The following is a 23,801-nucleotide window of genomic DNA, read 5'->3' as shown; positions in this document are numbered from 1 at the left end:
CTTGTGCAATATCCATCCCAGCAACACAAATGTAATCGGACCTTTCCCTTGGCTCCAACTGAGTCTTGTAGCTCCCTAGTGTAAGGTGCGCCGTACTGCGCATGCGCACCTCATGTCATCTACGTCTGGAAGTGAAGGGGTATGGCTTCAACCAGCTTAGGCCCAGTTCCCATCTTCGCATGGGTTTCCATTTAGGCAGTCCACTTAGGAACCCCCTGAACAGAAACCTAACGGCAAAGTCAGCGTCACAGGTGCTTCCATTCATTTCTATGGCAGCGTGCTGTTGGGATCGGCTGATCCAAACAGTGTTCGCTCATCTCTACTCAAGACATTTTATGCATTTGCTAAAGCAGTATTGTCAGTAGCGGCCACAGATCTTCTTTAGGTTTCTGAATAACTTTTAAGACATTGCCAAACTTCTTCTTACTTCGCTGTTTGAAAAGTCTCAGATGAAGAAATAAACTTTTTGTTTGTTATTTGTGTCGGAAGTATGAAGCCAACGTTGGCAGAGCTGTGCCAATTTATGTATCTGCCAGTAAATGTTGAGTGTTCCTGACTCCCGGGTTAGAGAGATCCCTGAATTAATTAGGTGTTAATTACCTTTCTGCGCAATGATTAAATACAGAGGAAAGAAGAAAGATGGAGGCTAATTATAAGGGAGGGGGATGGAGCAAATAACTAGTGAAATACAAGATAGTTACCCAGTTTCCAATAACTTTTCAGACATTTTATATAATCTGCTGAATGTAATGAGGACATACGATATCAATACAGTGCCAGTCACATGACGGGACTACAAGACGACTACCAGGAAGCAGAATGTGACAGAACTACATGAACCATCACAACAGGCTCATTGACTTGAGGTACAGTATATAATATAGTTACACAATACTTTTGGCATGGCATAAGTCACACCTGTGATATCTCAGGCCTCAGTGGCGGTACAACTCTCAGGACTCCCATAGATCAGCTGCTTTACAAGGCAGGAGAGTTTGAGTGAGCTGTGCTTGGCAGTGCAACTCACCTCCATTCACTTCCTTGGGACATGCGGTTTTATATACCGCTAGAAAGCTGACAGTGCATTGAATTCAGCGCACTGTCGGCTTTCCTGTTCTGTGCCCTGGTGCTGGAGGTATCAGTACCGTTAGGGCTAGTTCACACGGGGCCAAAGGGGCAGATTTTGACAGCGGAATCCACGTCATAATCCGCCCCTTTACAATGGTGGTCCATGGAGACCACTAGCGTTCTTTTTTCCACTATTGGCAACTGCCGATAGTGGGGAAAAAAAGAAGCAAGCTGCCCTTTCTTCAGGCGGAAGCCGCGGCTTCCGCCTGGCAGCCGCCACCTCTGGCGTCGGCCCATTCATTTGAGTCGACTCCGGGGTGGGGGAAGCCGCAACCACAACATCGTGGCAGGCGGGTTTTAACCATATTTTGACTTGCCTCCCTGAGTCAAAATATGGTCAAAATCCGCCCCCCCCCCCCTGTGTGAACGAGCCCTTATAATGGCAACGATCTCAGCCCACTGTCAGAAGGACGTTCCTGACAGTCTAGCTGAGCTGTGAGGAATGCACCACCCCGACAGTACTTGCCCATAGGCTAATACTGGGGGAACGTTCTTCACAGCTTAGAGTCATGGCTGGGCCGTAAGGAACACCCCTCTGACAGACAGTACAGAACTACGGACGAGTACTGTCAGGGGGGCGTTCCTCATAGCCCAGCTAGACAGAAGGAACACCCCCCTCTGACAGTGGGCAGAGATCAATAACAGCACTGATATCTCTTGCCCTGGGGCACATAGCGGGAAAACCGACATAGTGCTGAATTCAGCGCCCTGTCGGCTTTCTAGTGGTATATAATACCGCATGTGCCCGAGGACGTGAAAGGTCCTCTTTAACCAACTGATCTGTGGGGGTTCCAAGTCTTGGACCCCCAGTGATCACATATTGACCTATTCGAAGGATAATCCAGAATTTTACAAGTCCCCCAAAAAACCCTTTTTAGCCTACAAGAGGCTATAGCAACATTATCCCTAAATCTCCTGGTCCCCTCCATTTTTGACTGGGAAGAGTTCAGTGACTTAGCTCGGCCTCAGTCCTTCATCTGCTGTTTTAGAGGTGGGGCAGATGAAGGGGAGACCTAGTAACTATGTATAAATATGTCAGGGGTCAACACAGAGATCTCCTCCATGATCTATACATAACAAGGGGACGCCCTCTACTGTTACAAGAATGAAGGTTTCTACACCTAGGACGGGACTCTTTACTGTAAGAGCAGGGTGGATGCCTTTCATCGGTGCAATACATTTACAGGTTACATTACTGAGGTCACTAGAGTTGGAGAAGTTATAACCACTTTAATAACAGAATAAGACAAGTCTCACCTTGAGTAGAGGATGTCAACAATATGGCGGCTGAACAGAGACCCCACAAAACCAGCCAGGCCCCCGCCATACCGCTTGACACGACCCTGTCACTGAGCGCTCCTCTGTAACATCACCTTGTCAACCAGAGAGCTCTGCAAATAAAAAAAAGATAGAAAATATGAATATATTAATCATGGCGACCATTAATATATGTGGTGACTGTAACTCAGTAACCCCTGAGGCTGTTATCTTTGCAAAAGGAGGATGTACTAAATATTAATGTCACTTTTCTGTTGAGGTGCCCATACTTTTGCACCGGTCAAAATTTGGTTTAATGCATATTGCGCATTTTCTGTTAGTACAATAAACCTCATTTCAATCCTGAAATATTACTGTGTCCATCAGTTATTAGATATATCAAACTGAAATGGCTGTTGCAAACACCAAAATATTTAGAACTAAAAATGATTAAGATTAATAGGGGTGCCCAAACTTTTTTATAGGACTGTATTAATATTACATGGCCATTATATTACACTTAGGAAGGGAAGTCGCATGCACATTTCTCATGAATGGTAGAGCAGTGTGACTACATGTGCACCATTTGTAACATCATGTGAGCCCTTCTGTCCAAGGTAACGTAAGAGCTTCTATATCACACACTGGACATCAGGAAGGGTTAACTAAAACTGACACCCCTAGGAGGGAGAGACTGTGTGAGAAAGACTCCAGTCCTTGTGTATCACTGAGATGAGAGGGATCACAGGGCAGACTGCACAGATTATATATGTGTGAAAGAATGAAAGACAGACTCCAGCAGCTCTCCCTGCTAACCCTTATATTAGGCGGCTCTCCCTCTCCCCCAGTCTCTCTCCCCTCCCCCACCAGTAATAGGGCCTGCTTTCCCAGATGCCGAGAGTCACCCCTCCTTTATTTCTCATCCATTTCCCTCTCTCATTCTGTCTTTCTCTATACATCTCTCTCATTCTCTCCGCAGAAGCAAGTCCCCCTCCCTCAGTGCAGCCCATCAGTGGTCCAACCTTACTAAAGTCAAAAACAATGCTGCCTATCTATCTATCTATCTATCTATCTATCTATCTCCTATCTATCTATTTATCTATCATCTATCTATCTATCTGTATATCTATTTATACTATATGTCTATTATCCATCTCATATCTATGTAATCTGTTGCATATTATCTATTTATGTAATGTCTATGATCTGTGTTGCTATCTCTCTCATATCTATTTCTCTGTCCCTCTTATATGTATGTTACACATATTACTGAATCTGACTTTCTGTTCTCACAGCCGCTTCTTTCCTCTTTTCTATATTCAGCATTTAGACGTTCATCATCCCCCTCTTTCTTCCATATCCCTTCCATGCTCTGCATTTCCCGCGCACCTCTCTCCCTCTTCCTACCTTCCCTCCCCCTTCTTTATTAATCCTGGCACGCTCTCTGTCTTGCACACCTTTCTCCATCTCTCTTCTCATTTGGCTGTAAATCTCGGCAATTATGGATTTCAAGAACTCTACACATAGCACTCTCATCCATCACACACACAGCACTCTACCTCCACGCCATTCATCATACATGTAACTACACTGCACACCCTGCACTATAAATATAACCACACTACATACACAGCACTCTACCTTTACATACGTCATTACATATATAACCACATCACATACACAGCAGTCTGCCTTTGTATATGACGTTACACACACACACACACACACATATATATATATATATATATATATATATATATATATATATATATATATATATATACATACACACTCACCGGCCACTTTATTAGGTACACCTGTCCAACTGCTCGTTAACACTTAATTTCTAATCAGCCAATCACATGGCGGCAACTCAGTGCATTTAGGCATGTAGACATGGTCAAGACAATCTCCTGCAGTTCAAACTGAGCATCAGTATGGGGAAGAAAGGTGATTTGAGTGCCTTTGATCGTGGCATGGTTGTTGGTGCCAGAAGGGCTGGTCTGAGTATTTCAGAAACTGCTGATCTACTGGGATTTTCACGCACAACCATCTCTAGGGTTTACAGAGAATGGTCCGAAAAAGAAAAAACATCCAGTGAGCGGCAGTTCTGTGGGCGGAAATGCGTTGTTGATGCCAGAGGTCAGAGGAGAATGGCCAGACTGGTTCGAGCTGATAGAAAGGCAACAGTGACTCAAATAGCCACCCGTTACAACCAAGGTAGCCAGAAGAGCATCTCTGAACGCACAGTACGTCGAACTTTGAGGCAGATGGGCTACAGCAGCAGAAGACCACACCGGGTGCCACTCCTTTCAGCTAAGAACAGGAAACTGAGGCTACAATTTGCACAAGCTCATCGAAATTGGACAATTGAAGATTGGAAAAACGTTGCCTGGTCTGATGAGTCTCGATTTCTGCTGCGACATTCGGATGGTAGGGTCAGAATTTGGCGTCAACAACATGAAAGCATGGATCCATCCTGCCTTGTATCAACGGTTCAGGCTGGTGGTGGTGGTGTTATGTTATGTTATGGTAGAGTTGGAAGGGACCTCAAGGGCCATCGGGTCCAACCCCCTGCGAGTGCAGGTTTTCCTAAATCATCCCAGCTATATGTTTATCCAGATTCCGCTTGAAGATTTCCATTGATGGAGCGCCCACCACCTCCCGTGGCAGCCTATTCCACTCTCTCACTACCCTCACTGTCATGGTGTGGGGAATATTTTCTTGGCACTCTTTGGGCCCCTTGGTACCAATTGAGCATCGTTGCAACGCCAAAGCCTACCTGAGTATTGTTGCTGACCATGTCCGTCCCTTTATGACCACAATGTACCCAACATCTGATGGCTACTTTCAGCAGGATAATGCGCCATGTCATAAAGCTGGAATCATCTCAGACTGGTTTCTTGAACATGACAATGAGTTCACTGTACTCCAATGGCCTCCACAGTCACCAGATCTCAATCCAATAGAGCATCTTTGGGATGTGGTGGAAAGGGAGATTCGCATCATGGATGTGCAGCCGACAAATCTGCGGCAACTGTGTGATGCCATCATGTCAATATGGACCAAAATCTATGAGGAATGCTTCCAGCACCTTGTTGAATCTATGCCACGAAGAATTGAGGCAGTTCTGAAGGCAAAAGGGGGTCCAACCCGTTACTAGCATGGTGTAACTAATAAAGTGGCCGGTGAGTGTATATATATATATCAGCATACTACATACACAGCACTCTGCCTTCATACAATTCAGCATACATACATAGCACTTTATACACGTCAGTATGCTTATAAGCACTCTACATGGGTGACAGAAAGAGCGCTATCAGAGATCCTTCCTGCCAACCGCGGTCAGGCTGTATAATCAATATCAGGCTAAGTGAAGATCACTCAGCACAGAGAACTAAATGATGCTGAAGTCTTTTCATTTTAGTTGCTATGACTACATGTTCTGTACCTCTCTACAGTATAGTGCAGTACTACATGTTCTGTACCTCTCTACAGTATAGTGCAGTACTACATGCTCTGTACTGCTCCTCTCTACAGTATAGTGCAGTATTACATGTTCTGTACTGCTCCTCTCTACAGTATAGTGCAGTATTACATGTTCTGTACTGCTCCTCTCTACAGTATAGTGCAGTATTACATGTTCTGTACTGCTCCTCTCTACAGTATAGTGCAGTACTACATGTTCTGTACTGCTCCTCTCTACAGTATAGTGCAGTACTACATGTTCTGTATCACTCCTCTCTACAGTATAGTGCAGTATTACATGTTCTGTACTGCTCCTCTCTACAGTATAGTGCAGTATTACATGTTCTGTACTGCTCCTCTCTACAGTATAGTGCAGTATTACATGTTCTGTATCACTCCTCTCTACAGTATAGTGCAGTATTACATGTTCTGTACTGCTCCTCTCTACAGTATACTGCAGTACTACATGTTCTGTACTGCTCCTCTCTACAGTATAGTGCAGTACTACATGTTCTGTATCACTCCTCTCTACAGTATAGTGCAGTATTACATGTTCTGTACTGCTCCTCTCTACAGTATAGTGCAGTACTACATGTTCTGTACTGCTCCTCTCTACAGTATAGTGCAGTATTACATGTTCTGTACTGCTCCTCTCTACAGTATAGTGCAGTATTACATGTTCTGTACTCCTCCTCTCTACAGTATAGTGCAGTACTACATGTTCTGTACTGCTCCTCTCTACAGTATAGTGCAGTAATACATGTTCTGTACTGCTCCTCTCTACAGTATAGCGCAGTATTACATGTTCCGTACTGCTCCTCTCTACAGTATAGCGCAGTACTACATGTTCTGTATCACTCCTCTCTACAGTATAGTGCAGTATTACATGTTCTGTACTGCTCCTCTCTACAGTATACTGCAGTATTACATGTTCTGTACTGCTCCTCTCTACAGTATACTGCAGTATTACATGTTCTGTACTGCTCCTCTCTACAGTATAGTGCAGTATTACATGTTCTGTACTCCTCCTCTCTACAGTATAGTGCAGTACTACATGTTCTGTACTGCTCCTCTCTACAGTATAGTGCAGTACTACATGTTCTGTACTGCTCCTCTCTACAGTATAGCGCAGTATTACATGTTCTGTACTGCTCCTCTCTACAGTATAGTGCAGTATTACATGTTCTGTACTGCTCCTCTCTACAGTATAGTGCAGTACTACATGTTCTGTACTGCTCCTCTCTACAGTATAGTGCAGTATTACATGTTCTGTACTGCTCCTCTCTACAGTATAGTGCAGTATTACATGTTCTGTACTGCTCCTCTCTACAGTATAGTGCAGTACTACATGTTCTGTACTGCTCCTCTCTACAGTATAGTGCAGTACTACATGTTCTGTACTGCTCCTCTCTACAGTATAGCGCAATATTACATGTTCTGTACTGCTCCTCTCTACAGTATAGCGCAGTACTACATGTTCTGTACTGCTCCTCTCTACAGTATAGTGCAGTATTACATGTTCTGTTCTGCTCCTCTCTACAGTATACTGCAGTACTACATGTTCTGTACTGCTCCTCTCTACAGTATAGTGCAGTACTACATGTTCTGTATCACTCCTCTCTACAGTATAGTGCAGTACTACATGTTCTGTACTGCTCCTCTCTACAGTATAGTGCAGTACTACATGTTCTGTACCTCTCTACAGTATAGTGCAGTATTACATGTTCTGTACTGCTCCTCTCTACAGTAAAGTGCAGTATTACATGTTCTGTACTGCTCCTCTCTACAGTATAGTGCAGTATTACATGTTCTGTACTGCTCCTCTCTACAGTATAGTGCAGTATTACATGTTCTGTACTGCTCCTCTCTACAGTATAGTGCAGTACTACATGTTCTGTACTGCTCCTCTCTACAGTATAGTGCAGTACTACATGTTCTGTATCACTCCTCTCTACAGTATAGTGCAGTACTACATGTTCTGTATCACTCCTCTCTATAGTATAGTGCTGTACTACATGTTCTGTACTGCTCCTCTCTACAGTATAGTGCAGTACTACATGTTCTGTATCACTCCTCTCTATAGTATAGTGCAGTACTACATGTTCTGTACTGCTCCTCTCTACAGTATAGTGCAGTATTACATGTTCTGTACTGCTCCTCTCTACAGTATAGTGCAGTACTACATGCTCTGTACTGCTCCTCTCTACAGTATAGTGCAGTACTACATGTTCTGTACTGCTCCTCTCTATAGTATAGTGCAGTACTACATGTTCTGTACCTCTCTACAGTATAGTGCAGTACTACATGTTCTGTACGGCTCCTCTCTACAGTATAGTGCAGTACTACATGTTCTGTACTGCTCCTCTCTACAGTATACTGCAGTACTACATGTTCTGTACTGCTCCTCTCTACAGTATAGTGCAGTACTACATGTTCTGTACTGCGCCTCTCTACAGTATAGTGCATTACTACATGTTCTGTACTGCTCCTCTCTACAGTATAGCGCAGTACTACATGTTCTGTATTGCTCCTCTCTAGAGTATAGCGCAGTACTACATGTTCTGTACTGCTCCTCTCTATAGTATAGTGCAGTACTACATGTTCTGTACTGCTCCTCTCTACAGTATAGTGCAGTACTACATGTTCTGTACTGCTCCTCTCTACAGTATAGCGCAGTACTACATGTTCTGTACTGCTCCTCTCTACAGTATAACGCAGTACTACATGTTCTGTACTGCTCCTCTCTATAGTATAGTGCAGTACTACATGTTCTGTACTGCTCCTCTCTACAGTATACTGCAGTACTACATGTTCTGTACTGCTCCTCTCTACAGTATAGCGCAGTACTACATGTTCTGTACTGCTCCTCTCTACAGTATGGTGCAGTATTACATGTTCTGTACCTCTCTACAGTATAGTGCAGTACTACATGTTCTGTACCTCTCTACAGTATGGTGCAGTATTACATGTTCTGTACTGCTCCTCTCTACAGTATAGTGCAGTATTACATGTTCTGTACCTCTCTACAGTATAGTGCAGTACTACATGTTCTGTACCTCTCTACAGTATAGTGCAGTATTACATGTTCTGTACTGCTCCTCTCTACAGTATAGCACAGTACTACATGTTCTGTACTGCTCCTCTCTACAGTATAGTGCAGTACTACATGTTCTGTACTGCTCCTCTCTACAGTATAGCGCAGTTCTACATGTTCTGTACTGCTCCTCTCTACAGTATAGCGCAGTACTACATGTTCTGTACTGCTCCTCTCTATGGTATAGTGCAGTACTACATGTTCTGTACCTCTCTACAGTATAGTGCAGTACTACATGTTCTGTACTGCTCCTCTCTACAGTATAGTGCAGTACTACATGTTCTGTACTGCTCCTCTCTACAGTATAGTGCAGTACTACATGTTCTGTACTGCTCCTCTCTACAGTATACTGCAGTACTACATGTTCTGTACTGCTCCTTTCTACAGTATAGTGCAGTACTACATGTTCTGTACTGCGCCTCTCTACAGTATAATGCATTACTACATGTTCTGTACTGCTCCTCTCTACAGTATAGCGCAGTACTACATGTTCTGTATTGCTCCTCTCTACAGTATAGCGCAGTACTACATGTTCTGTACTGCTCCTCTCTATAGTATAGTGCAGTACTACATGTTCTGTACTGCTCCTCTCTACAGTATAGTGCAGTACAACATGTTCTGTACTGCTCCTCTCTACAGTATAGCGCAGTACTACATGTTCTGTACTGCTCCTCTCTACAGTATAGCGCAGTACTACATGTTCTGTACTGCTCCTCTCTACAGTATAGCACAGTACTACATGTTCTGTACTGCTCCTCTCTACAGTATGGTGCAGTATTACATGTTCTGTACCTCTCTACAGTATAGTGCAGTACTACATGTTCTGTACTGATCCTCTCTACAGTATAGCACAGTACTACATGTTCTGTACTGCTCCTCTCTACAGTATAGTGCAGTATTACATGTTCTGTACTGCTCCTCTCTACAGTATAGTGCAGTACTACATGTTCTGTACTGCTCCTCTCTACAGTATAGTGCAGTACTACATGTTCTGTACTGCTCCTCTCTACAGTATAGCACAGTATTACATGTTCTGTACTTCTCCTGTCTACAGTATAGTGCAGTACTACATGTTCTGTATCACTCCTCTCTACAGTATAGTGCAGTATTACATGTTCTGTACTGCTCCTCTCTACAGTATAGTGCAGTACTACATGTTCTGTACCTCTCTACAGTATAGTGCAGTATTACATGTTCTGTACCTCTCTACAGTATAGTGCAGTATTACATGTTCTGTACTGCTCCTCTCTACAGTATAGTGCAGTATTACATGTTCTGTACTGCTCCTCTCTACAGTATAGTGCAGTATTACATGTTCTGTACTGCTCCTCTCTACAGTATAGTGCAGTACTACATGTTCTGTACTGCTCCTCTCTACAGTATAGTGCAGTACTACATGTTCTGCACTGCTCCTCTCTACAGTATAGCGCAGTATTACATGTTCTGTACTGCTCTTCTCTACAGTATAGTGCAGTACTACATGTTCTGTATCACTCCTCTCTATAGTATAGTGCAGTACTACATGCTCTGTACTGCCTCTCTCTACAGTATAGTGCAGTATTACATGTTCTGTACTGCTCCTCTCTACAGTATAGTGCAGTACTACATGCTCTGTACTGCTCCTCTCTACAGTATAGTGCAGTACTACATGTTCTGTACTGCTCCTCTTTATAGTATAGTGCAGTACTACATGTTCTGTACCTCTCTACAGTATAGTGCAGTACTACATGTTCTGTACTGCTCCTCTCTACAGTGTAGTGCAGTACTACATGTTCTGTACTGCTCCTCTCTACAGTGTAGTGCAGTACTACATGTTCTGTACTGCTCCTCTCTACAGTATACTGCAGTACTACATGTTCTGTACTGCTCCTCTCTACAGTATAGTGCAGTACTACATGTTCTGTACTGCGCCTCTCTACAGTATAGTGCATTACTACATGTTCTGTACTGCTCCTCTCTACAGTATAGCGCAGTACAACATGTTCTGTATTGCTCCTTTCTACAGTATAGCGCAGTACTACATGTTCTGTACTGCTCCTCTCTATAGTATAGTGCAGTACTACATGTTCTGCACTGCTCCTCTCTACAGTATAGTGCAGTACTACATGTTCTGTACTGCTCCTCTCTACAGTATAGCGCAGTACTACATGTTCTGTACTGCTCCTCTCTACAGTATAGCGCAGTACTACATGTTCTGTACTGCTCCTCTCTATAGTATAGTGCAGTACTACATGTTCTGTACTGCTCCTCTCTACAGTATAGTGCAGTACTACATGTTCTGTACTGCTCCTCTCTACAGTATAGCGCAGTTCTACATGTTCTGTACTGCTCCTCTCTACAGTATAGCGCAGTACTACATGTTCTGTACTGCTCCTCTCTATGGTATAGTGCAGTACTACATGTTCTGTACCTCTCTACAGTATAGTGCAGTACTACATGTTCTGTACTGCTCCTCTCTACAGTATAGTGCAGTACTACATGTTCTGTACTGCTCCTCTCTACAGTATACTGCAGTACTACATGTTCTGTACTGCTCCTTTCTACAGTATAGTGCAGTACTACATGTTCTGTACTGCGCCTCTCTACAGTATAATGCATTACTACATGTTCTGTACTGCTCCTCTCTACAGTATAGCGCAGTACTACATGTTCTGTATTGCTCCTCTCTACAGTATAGCGCAGTACTACATGTTCTGTACTGCTCCTCTCTATAGTATAGTGCAGTACTACATGTTCTGTACTGCTCCTCTCTACAGTATAGTGCAGTACTACATGTTCTGTACTGCTCCTCTCTACAGTATAGCGCAGTACTACATGTTCTGTACTGCTCCTCTCTACAGTATAGCACAGTACTACATGTTCTGTACTGCTCCTCTCTACAGTATGGTGCAGTATTACATGTTCTGTACCTCTCTACAGTATAGTGCAGTACTACATGTTCTGTACCTCTCTACAGTATAGTGCAGTATTACATGTTCTGTACTGCTCCTCTCTACAGTATAGCACAGTACTACATGTTCTGTACTGCTCCTCTCTACAGTATAGTGCAGTATTACATGTTCTGTACTGCTCCTCTCTACAGTATAGTGCAGTACTACATGTTCTGTACTGCTCCTCTCTACAGTATAGTGCAGTACTACATGTTCTGTACTGCTCCTCTCTACAGTATAGCACAGTATTACATGTTCTGTACTTCTCCTCTCTACAGTATAGCGCAGTACTACATGTTCTGTATCACTCCTCTCTACAGTATAGTGCAGTATTACATGTTCTGTACTGCTCCTCTCTACAGTATACTGCAGTACTACATGTTCTGTACTGCTCCTCTCTACAGTATAGTGCAGTACTACATGTTCTGTATCACTCCTCTCTATAGTATAGTGCACTACTACATGTTCTGTACTGCTCCTCTCTACAGTATAGTGCAGTACTACATGTTCTGTACCTCTCTACAGTATACTGCAGTACTACATGTTCTGTACTGCTCCTCTCTACAGTATGGTGCAGTACTACATGTTCTGTACTGCTCCTCTCTACAGTATAGCGCAGTACTACATGTTCTGTACTGCTCCTCTCTACAGTATAGTGCAGTACTACATGTTCTGTACTGCTCCTCTCTACAGTATAGTGCAGTACTACATGTTCTGTATCACTCCTCTCTACAGTATAGTGCAGTATTACATGTTCTGTACTGCTCCTCTCTATAGTATAGTGCAGTACTACATGTTCTGTATCACTCCTCTCTATAGTATAGTGCAGTACTACATGTTCTGTACTGCTCCTCTCTACAGTATAGTGCAGTACTACATGTTCTGTATCACTCCTCTCTATAGTATAGTGCAGTACTACATGCTCTGTACTGCTCCTCTCTACAGTATAGTGCAGTATTACATGTTCTGTACTGCTCCTCTCTACAGTATAGTGCAGTACTACATGCTCTGTACTGCTCCTCTCTACAGTATAGCGCAGTACTACATGTTCTGTACTGCTCCTCTCTATAGTATAGTGCAGTACTACATGTTCTGTACCTCTCTACAGTATAGTGCAGTACTACATGTTTTGTACTGCTCCTCTCTACAGTATAGTGCAGTACTACATGTTCTGTACTGCTCCTCTCTACAGTATAGTGCAGTACTACATGTTCTGTACTGCGCCTCTCTACAGTATAGTGCAATACTACATGTTCTGTACTGCTCCTCTCTACAGTATAGCGCAGTACTACATGTTCTGTATTGCTCCTCTGTACAGTATAGCGCAGTACTACATGTTCTGTACTGCTCCTCTCTATAGTATAGTGCAGTACTACATGTTCTGCAGTGCTCCTCTCTACAGTATAGTGCAGTACTACATGTTCTGTACTGCTCCTCTCTACAGTATAGCGCAGTACTACATGTTCTGTACTGCTCCTCTCTACAGTATAGCGCAGTACTACATGTTCTGTACTGCTCCTCTCTACAGTATAGCGCAGTACTACATGTTCTGTACTGCTCCTCTCTACAGTATAGCGCAGTACTACATGTTTTGTACTGCTCCTCTCTACAGTATACTGCAGTACTACATGTTCTGTACTGCTCCTCTCTACAGTATAGCGCAGTACTACATGTTCTGTACTCCTCCTCTCTACAGTATGGTGCAGTATTACATGTTCTGTACCTCTCTACAGTATAGTGCAGTACTACATGTTCTGTATCTCTCTACAGTATGGTGCAGTATTACATGTTCTGTACTGCTCCTCTCTACAGTATAGTGCAGTATTACATGTTCTGTACCTCTCTACAGTATAGTGCAGTACTACATGTTCTGTACCTCTCTACAGTATAGTGCAGTATTACATGTTCTGTACTGCTCCTCTCTACAGTATAGTGCAGTATTACATGTTCTGTACCTCTCTACAGTATAGTGCAGTACTACATGTTCTGTACCTCTCTACAGTATAGTGCAGTATTACATGTTCTGTACTGCTCCTCTCTACAGTATAGCACAGTACTACATGTTCTGTACTGCTCCTCTTTACAGTATAGTGCAGTATTACATGTTCTGTATCACTCCTCTCTACAGTATACTGCAGTATTACATGTTCTTTATCACTCCTCTCTACAATATAGTGCAGTATGAGCTGCTCCTTTGGACACCAGTCAACTCTATATTATTTTTGGGTGCAGTGAATGTACTTTTCAGGACCCAGTCACTATCAGAATGTGATTTCCACCTTCCTGCACCTTTATATGACTTTTTTTTGTGCAATGATTGGCCATTTCTACTGTATATTAGTTATCTCATTATTTCTCTGTAATAGAAAATTTTTCATATTTTTGTGACATTTTGGGATCTTTGAAACCAATTAGAGATGAGCGAACACTAAAATGTTCGAGGTTCGAAATTCGATTCGAACAGCCGCTCACTGTTCGAGTGTTCGAATGGGTTTCGAACCCCATTATAGTCTATGGGGAACATAAACTCGTTAAGGGGGAAACCCAAATTCGTGTCTGGAGGGTCACCAAGTCCACTATGACACCCCAGGAAATGATACCAACACCCTGGAATGACACTGGGACAGCAGGGGAAGCATGTCTGGGGGCATAAAAGTCACTTTATTTCATGGAAATCCCTGTCAGTTTGCGATTTTCGCAAGCTAACTTTTCCCCATAGAAATGCATTGGCCAGTGCTGATTGGCCAGAGTACGGAACTCGACCAATCAGCGCTGGCTCTGCTGGAGGAGGCGGAGTCTAAGATAGCTCCACACCAGTCTCCATTCAGGTCCGACCTTAGACTCCGCCTCCTCCGGCAGAGCCAGCGCTGATTGGCCGAAGGCTGGCCAATGCATTCCTATGCGAATGCAGACTTAGCAGTGCTGAGTCAGTTTTGCTCAACTACACATCTGATGCACACTCGGCACTGCTACATCAGATGTAGCAATCTGATGTAGCAGAGCCGAGGGTGCACTAGAACCCCTGTGCAAACTCAGTTCACGCTAATAGAATGCATTGGCCAGCGCTGATTGGCCAATGCATTCTATTAGCCCGATGAAGTAGAGCTGAATGTGTGTGCTAAGCACACACATTCAGCACTGCTTCATCAAGCCAATACAATGCATTAGCCAGTGCTGATTGGCCAGAGTACGGAATTCGGCCAATCAGCGCTGGCCAATGCATTCTATTAGCCCGATGAAGTAGAGCTGAATGTGTGTGCTAAGCACACACATTCAGCACTGCTTCATCAAGCCAATACAATGCATTAGCCAGTGCTGATTGGCCAGAGTACGGAATTCGGCCAATCAGCGCTGGCTCTGCTGGAGGAGGCGGAGTCTAAGGTCGCTCCACACCAGTCTCCATTCAGGTCCGACCTTAGACTCCGCCTCCTCCGGCAGAGCCAGCGCTGATTGGCCGAAGGCTGGCCAATGCATTCCTATGCGAATGCAGACTTAGCAGTGCTGAGTCAGTTTTGCTCAACTACACATCTGATGCACACTCGGCACTGCTACATCAGATGTAGCAATCTGATGTAGCAGAGCCGAGGGTGCACTAGAACCCCTGTGCAAACTCAGTTCACGCTAATAGAATGCATTGGCCAGCGCTGATTGGCCAATGCATTCTATTAGCCCGATGAAGTAGAGCTGAATGTGTGTGCTAAGCACACACATTCAGCACTGCTTCATCAAGCCAATACAATGCATTAGCCAGTGCTGATTGGCCAGAGTACGGAATTCGGCCAATCAGCGCTGGCTCTGCTGGAGGAGGCGGAGTCTAAGGTCGGACCTGAATGGAAACTGGTGTGGAGCGATCTTAGACTCCGCCTCCTCCAGCAGAGCCAGCGCTGATTGGCCGAATTCCGTACTCTGGCCAATCAGCACTGGCTAATGCATTGTATTGGCGTGATGAAGCAGTGCTGAATGTGTGTGCTTAGCACACACATTCAGCTCTACTTCATCGGGCTAATAGAATGCATTGGCCAGCGCTGATTGGCCGAATTCCGTACTCTGGCCAATCAGTGCTGGCCAATGCATTCTATTAGCTTGATGAAGCAGAGTGTGCACAAGGGTTCAAGCGCACCCTCGGCTCTGATGTAGCAGAGCCGAGGCTGCACAAGGGTTCAAGCGCACCCTCGGCTCTGATGTAGGAGAGCCGAGGGTGCACTTGAACCCTTGTGCAGCCTCGGCTCTGCTACATCAGAGCCGAGGGTGCGCTTGAACCCTTGTGCACACTCTGCTTCATCAAGCTAATAGAATGCATTGGCCAGCGCTGATTGGCCAATGTATTCTATTAGCCTGATGAAGTAGAGCTGAATGTGTGTGCTAAGCACACACATTCAGCTCTACTTCATCGGGCTAATAGAATGCATTGGCCAGCGCTGATTGGCCAGAGTACGGAACTCGACCAATCAGCGCTGGCTCTGCTGGAGGAGGCGGAGTCTAAGATCGCTCCACACCAGTCTCCATTCAGGTCCGACCTTAGACTCCGCCTCCTCCAGCAGAGCCAGCGCTGATTGGCCGAATTCCGTACTCTGGCCAATCAGCACTGGCTAATGCATTGTATTGGCGTGATGAAGCAGTGCTGAATGTGTGTGCTTAGCACACACATTCAGCTCTACTTCATCGGGCTAATAGAATGCATTGGCCAATCAGCGCTGGCCAATGCATTCTATTAGCGTGAACTGAGTTTGCACAGGGGTTCTAGTGCACCCTCGGCTCTGCTACATCAGATTGCTACATCTGATGTAGCAGTGCCGAGTGTGCATCAGATGTGTAGTTGAGCAAAACTGACTCAGCACTGCTAAGTCTCTGCATTCGCATAGGAATGCATTGGCCAGCCTTCGGCCAATCAGCGCTGGCTCTGCCGGAGGAGGCGGAGTCTAAGGTCGGACCTGAATGGAGACTGGTGTGGAGCGATCTTAGACTCCGCCTCCTCCAGCAGAGCCAGCGCTGATTGGTCGAGTTCCGTACTCTGGCCAATCAGCGCTGGCCAATGCATTCTATTAGCCCGATGAAGTAGAGCTGAATGTGTGTGCTTAGCACACACATTCAGCTCTACTTCATCAGGCTAATAGAATACATTGGCCAATCAGCGCTGGCCAATGCATTCTATTAGCTTGATGAAGCAGAGTGTGCACAAGGGTTCAAGCGCACCCTCGGCTCTGATGTAGCAGAGCCGAGGCTGCACAAGGGTTCAAGTGCACCCTCGGCTCTCCTACATCAGAGCCGAGGGTGCGCTTGAACCCTTGTGCAGCCTCGGCTCTGCTACATCAGAGCCGAGGGTGCGCTTGAACCCTTGTGCACACTCTGCTTCATCAAGCTAATAGAATGCATTGGCCAGCACTGATTGGCCAGAGTACGGAATTCGGCCAATCAGCGCTGGCCAATGCATCCCTATGGGAAAAAGTTTATCTCACAAAAATCACAATTACACACCCGATAGAGCCCCAAAAAGTTATTTTTAATAACATTCCCCCCTAAATAAAGGTTATCCCTAGCTATCCCTGCCTGTACAGCTATCCCTGTCTCATAGTCACAAAGTTCACATTCTCATATGACCCGGATTTGAAATCCACTATTCGTCTAAAATGGAGGTCACCTGATTTCGGCAGCCAATGACTTTTTCCAATTTTTTTCAATGCCCCCGGTGTCGTAGTTCCTGTCCCACCTCCCCTGCGCTGTTATTGGTGCAAAAAAGGCGCCAGGGAAGGTGGGAGGGGAATCGAATTTTGGCGCACTTTACCACGTGGTGTTCGATTCGATTCGAACATGGCGAACACCCTGATATCCGATCGAACATGTGTTCGATAGAACACTGTTCGCTCATCTCTAAAACCAATTACTAGTTTTCCAAAGTTATGGTTTCAAGTGACAATGGTTTCAACTCGTAACCAATTAAGAGTACATTCACATCATGTTTTTCAAATGCATTTAACAGATCCATTTAATCACTTTCCTATATCGTCCATAATGATACAAATATCAGGTATATGTCAGGGGGCTGATAGGACACCATAGCCTGGGTGTCCCTGCTATATTACACAGCAGAGAATCTACATCAGGACATACGATCAGAAACTTGTGATTGCAGGTACTTAATCCCTCCGATGTCGTGGTCAGGTGGGATTGTCTTTAATTCCCCCATTCCAGTAGGCTCCCATGTGGCGAGATCACCGGAGTCCTTTGGTGGCTATGGCAGCAGGGCGCCTTATACAGGGCTCCGAGGCCTGTCAGAGCAAAATAACTACTGAAGCCTCATCTAATGATTGCAGATCATTAGAGGCCAAGGCTAAAAAAAAAAAAAAAAAGTAAAAAAATACAGTATAAGTTTTTTAAAATATAAAAATAAAAAAAATTAAATTAACCCCATTTAACTAGAATAGGAGCAAAAAATAGAAAAAAAAAAACACATTAGGCTTCCTCGCATCACACAATACCCAGACTAAAAAAGCTTATTTATCCCATACTGTGAACACTGCAGCAGGAAAAAAAAATCTGAAAATATAAAATCACTATTTCACCTCTCAAAAAAATATCTGAATAAAAGCTAAATGTCAAAAATTCTCCAAGGTAGTACCAATAAAAGATACATCTCGCCTTGCAAAAAAAAGATACTTTACACAGCTCCGTACATGGAAATAAAAAAAGGTACGGGTGTCAAAGAGAGTGTTTTATTTTATTTTTCACTAGCTGGTACCCGCGACTTTGTCTGCGGTGATTGTAGAAGTGGGTATATACAGGCGCGGGTAAGGTTTTCGTACTATGTATAAGGTATGGGTTATAAAATGTAACTGTGTATCTTGTTGTTGCTGTAATTCTGAGAGCACATGAGACTTTTATGTTGAATGTAATTTGTATTTCAGCCGCTATACGGTGTTGGTATAAACTGTACATAGTGACTTTGGGACAGAGGTATTTCAGGTTAATATACTTCGATATACGACATTGTATGATTTGTTATTTTCCGCCAGTACATGTAAGTTTTGGGCACAGGATACTCTTGAGTAAGCAACATAAAGTCTGGCCCTGTGCATGACAGTTTAATAACTCCATGCGCCTCTTATTAATAGCAATTAACCCCATCATGTCCCTCACATTAACCCCTATGTAAGAGTTACTGATAGAGATGAGCGAGTACTGTTGGGATCAGCCGATCCGAACAGCACGCTCGCATAGAAATGAATGGACGTAGCCGGCACGCGGGGGGTTAAGCGCGCTGGCTACGTCCAAGCGGAAGTACCAGGTGCATCCATTCATTTCTATGGAGCGTGCTGTTGAGATCGGCTGATCCCAACAGTACTCGCTCATCTCTAGTTACTGATATGTGAGAGACTTGGAGGTAATAATTAAGTATCTTCATTACTGAGGTCTTTTATTAGTACCTCCATATGTCTCACATATTAGTAACCTTTATATGGGGCACACAGGGGTTAATATGAGGGACATGATGGGGTTTATTCCTATTAATGTGAGGTACATGGAGTTACTAACACTAAACTAATAACCCCAAATGCCTGACATTAATGAGAATAGGAAGTAAAGGAAGGAGCTGTGTGTTTCTTACTTTCAGTTTGCTAGCAGCTTCGGCAGGAGCTATCACTATAGCAGGCACAGACCTGAGCGACTAAGCTCCACCCCCTGGGTTTCCTGCACATCTCGCAAAGGGGAGTGTCCTTATGCCTCAGCTCTAGCAGAGACTTTATTTAACTCTTGCAGGTCCTGTGCTGCTGGCATGCCAGTGAAATATGGCAGGAGTGCCACTCTTGGCATGTGTGCCAGGGGTTGCTGACCTCTGCTGTAGGGGGTAATATGAATTTTGTGGCTTGCTATGGTCCAAAGTGTGTGAGATTGCAGAGATAGTGATGTGAGTTTGGGTTTTGTGGGGGTCCTGGGAAAAACGTATGTGCGCTATTGTGACGAAAAGTAGCCTATTGCGCAATCGAGTGTAGGGACTATGTTTGTGGAAAATTTCAGCCAAATCGGTGGAGCGATTTTTGCGTGATTGACCGCCAAAGATCCGAACATCCAAAGGGTCCTGGGAAAAACGTATGTGCGCTATTGTGACGAAAAGTAGCCTATTGCGCAATCGAGTGTAGGGACTATGTTTGTGGAAAATTTCAGCCAAATCGGGGTCCAAAGTGTGTGAGATTGCAGAGATAGTGATGTGAGTTTGGGTTTTGTGGGGGTCCTGGGAAAAACGTATGTGCGCTATTGTGATGAAAAGTAGCCTATTGCGCAATCGAGTGTAGGGACTATGTTTGTGGAAAATTTCAGCCAAATCGGGGTCCAAAGTGTGTGAGATTGCAGAGATAGTGATGTGAGTTTGGGTTTTGTGGGGGTCCTGGGAAAAACGTATGTGCGCTATTGTGACGAAAAGTAGCCTATTGCGCAATCGAGTGTAGGGACTATGTTTGTGGAAAATTTCAGCCAAATCGGTGGAGCGGTTTTTGCGTGATTGACCGCCAAAGATCCGAACATCCAAAGGGTCCTGGGAAAAACGTATGTGCGCTATTGTGACGAAAAGTAGCCTATTGCGCAATCGAGTGTAGGGACTATGTTTGTGGAAAATTTCAGCCAAATCGGGGTCCAAAGTGTGTGAGATTGCAGAGATAGTGATGTGAGTTTGGGGTTTGTGGGGGTCCTGGGAAAAACGTATGTGCGCTATTGTGACGAAAAGTAGCCTATTGCGCAATGGGGTGTATTAACTATGTTTGTGGAAAATTTCAGCCAAATCGGTCAAGCGGGTTTTGCGTGATTGACTAACAAACATCCGAACACACAAACCCACAAACATCCAAACTCACAAACTTTCACATTTATAATATTAATAGGATACGGATAGCATTATACTGTGTGGGCATTATAAATGGATTTTTGTAAAGGGACTATAACATGAAAATAATGCATCCATTTATTTTTAATATTGACTTATGTGAACGGATCATCCAATCACATGCAATAAATGGATCTTCGAAATGGACGTAAAGTTTTTTGATATGAATGGACCCACCTATTTTAACTTGAGGGTCCACTGTATTTAAATTACTTTACATACATAGCATTCTGCCTTCATAGCATAAGCTGTCATAAGCACAAGCTGTCCTGGACTGGCTTCGTTTCACCGTCTCGGCAGCCCGGCATGGGAAGCCAGTGGTGGATTGGGGAGGCCATGTGGACGCAGCGCTGCTCCAGTGGCCTCCCCTCACGCTTAGCAGAGAGCAGGTCCTCTCCCTGCCTGCTCTCTGCCTGCTAACGCCGCCCCGTCCGCCCCGCCACCTCTGCTCCGCCCCCTCCTCCCATGGGGGGGCTTTCTGTTGTTCGCCTCAGGCGGAAAAAAAGCTAGGTTCACCCCTGCATACAACCACACTATATACACAGCACTCTACCCTCATGTCATACAACCACACTATATAGACAGCACTCTAACCCTCATGTCATACAACCACACTATATACACAGCACTCTAACCCTCATGTCATACAACCGCACTATATACACAGCACTCTAACCCTCATGTCATACAACCACACTATATACACAGCACTCTAACCCTCATGTCATACAACTGCACTACATACACAGCACTCTAACCCTCATGTCATACGACCACACTATATACACAGCACTCTAACCCTCATGTCATACAACCACACTATATACACAGCACTCTAACCCTCATGTCATACAAGCGTACTATATACACAGCACTCTAACCCTCATGTCATACAAGCGTACTATATACACAGCACTCTAACCCTCATGTCATACAACCGCACTATATACACAGCACTCTAACCCTCATGTCATACAACCGCACTACATACACAGCACTCTAACCCTCATGTCATACGACCACACTATATACACAGCACTCTAACCCTCATGTCATACAACCGCACTATATACACAGCACTCTACCCTCATGTCATACAACCACACTATATACACAGCACTCTAACCCTCATGTCATACGACCATACTACATACACAGCACTCTACTCTCATGTCATACAACCGCACTATATACACAGCACTCTAAAACTAATTCTTTATTGATATGCGTTAAAATGAAAAACCCAGGGTATAAATATGTATAATGAAATAAAAAATATACCTCCCAATGTGTGAATTGTGATTAATTATAGGCCTATCCTAAATGCAGGGATAAGTCTAAACCATGGCTGCAACACTAGGAACCCTGAATAAAACTAGTCCATAGGATATCAGGGAGACTATCCCTCACCATATCAGAGTTAACTGTGTGCAACCCAGTCAGCTTTCATACCCATTCACTTGAGTATCTTCTGTCTGTCCACGACGGAACTGTCTTTTTTTTTAAAACTGGATACGAAGTCCTGCATATCTGACTTTGTGTCCGGTTAAAAAAACGGTTTCGCCGTGGACAGGCACAAAATGCTCACAGGTGGTCACTTTGCAAACTCATTCAAGTGAATGGGTATGAAAACTGACTGTCGGGTTTCCGTCTCCTGTCCAGTTTCTCGGGGCAGAAGACGGAAACTGGCAGGATTGCCTAAAGCGGGCACAGGCGCAGATCTGAACCCGCCCTAAGCAGTATAGTATCCAGCGTGTAAACACTGGGAAACAGCTGATCTGTAGGATTCTGACCCCTGGTGGTCTATAACTGATGACCTATCTTAATAATAGGTAGTGATCAATTTCTAATATGTGGATATCCCTTTTATATGGTTATTCCAGTTATACCTGGTACCCCTGCCGATTGGCTGTTTGAAGGGACTGTGGTGCTCATGGGAGTCCTGTGGTCCCTACACGATCTACATTGCCCATGATCTGTTTTATAGTGACTATACAATGTAATTACATACCATTCACTTCTATAGGGTGAGGCTGTAATTACTCTACATGGCCGCTCCAATACAGACGCCGTATAATGTAAATAGTGAAGGGGTCACAGCCCCAGGTATTAGACTCCCACTGATCTCCTATTAACCTGTGGATAGGTCATCAATAGCAGGTAAATGGAATAACCCTTTAGAGGGGTTATCTACTGAAGGGTCTCCACTTCTGCCCATGACAGAGGTTGGGGAAAGCCTGATAACCCGACTGCTGTCTCCCATGTACAGATAATACATCACCTGCAGCAGAGAGCGACACTCCTGTCTGCTGCCTGGGGAGTTCAGCATAGTGACCCCCACAGGCAGCAGAGGTGTATGATCTATACATGGCAGTCAGGAGGCATAAAGCTGTGCGGCCCGACCATCTCTAGTTTACCTTGGCCCCCTATCCCTTAGGGCACGGTTGTGGTCGCACCCCCTATAACTGCGATTGTATGCCCTTGATCACAGCCTATAAAGAAGGTAATTACAATAATGTTACATGCAGGCATTATGATGTGTGAATAATGGAGGTGCATTCAGTTCCCATCATCCATCGCTATGACTAAGTGCGTCCTAGGACTCCTAGGTAATGACCCCTATTAGTTGTTGGACCCCATTGAAGCTGCTATGTCTGCAACCCTCGTAGTTATACCCATAACATGCCATTAGATACAGTACTTGCTATCTGTCATTATGCACATCGCACATCCATCTTCTTATCATTCATTTATACATTTACTATACATGTGCTGATATCACACACAGTCACCTATCACTTATTATATATGCAGACGCATTTCCTTTAATATGACACATTGTGCAGCCTCGGCTTATTAGGACTCGTCTACTAATGTCTGATACACTGAAGCCAGTCCTGATCCCATATCTCATTGTCTCTGTGTCTATATGCTGCTGTTCCCCCAATGCTCCCAGTCCACCCACGCCTGCAGATCTATCACTGCAGAGACTGACCCTACTACTCCTTCATACTCTGCCTCGCTCATACCATTCCCACTCATGTCACCT

General features: G+C 44.4%; 1 protein-coding gene and 1 long non-coding RNA gene across 3 annotated transcripts in view; both read right to left on the bottom strand.

Moving 5' to 3' along the window:
- ADGRL1 (adhesion G protein-coupled receptor L1) overlaps positions 1-23,801 on the bottom strand; it is a 291,137-nt gene that overhangs the window by 152,053 nt on the left and 115,283 nt on the right. For both annotated transcript variants that reach the window (XM_075272818.1, XM_075272819.1), the window contains one exon: positions 2,386-2,519. In XM_075272818.1, the coding sequence (XP_075128919.1) occupies positions 2,386-2,455 (70 nt within the window). In that variant the 5' untranslated portion in view covers positions 2,456-2,519. The remainder of the gene's footprint in view (positions 1-2,385; positions 2,520-23,801) is intronic.
- LOC142204802 (uncharacterized) lies at positions 21,274-21,951 on the bottom strand. The gene is made up of 3 exons (XR_012716150.1): positions 21,792-21,951; positions 21,464-21,503; positions 21,274-21,380 (listed from the first exon to the last, which is right to left on the bottom strand). It is a non-coding gene; the product is annotated as an uncharacterized LOC142204802 (long non-coding RNA).

Source organism: Leptodactylus fuscus, chromosome 5 (genome assembly GCF_031893055.1).
Source record: "Leptodactylus fuscus isolate aLepFus1 chromosome 5, aLepFus1.hap2, whole genome shotgun sequence".
Classification (NCBI taxonomy): Eukaryota; Metazoa; Chordata; class Amphibia; order Anura; family Leptodactylidae; genus Leptodactylus; species Leptodactylus fuscus.
This window is presented reverse-complemented; position numbering and strand designations above follow the sequence as displayed.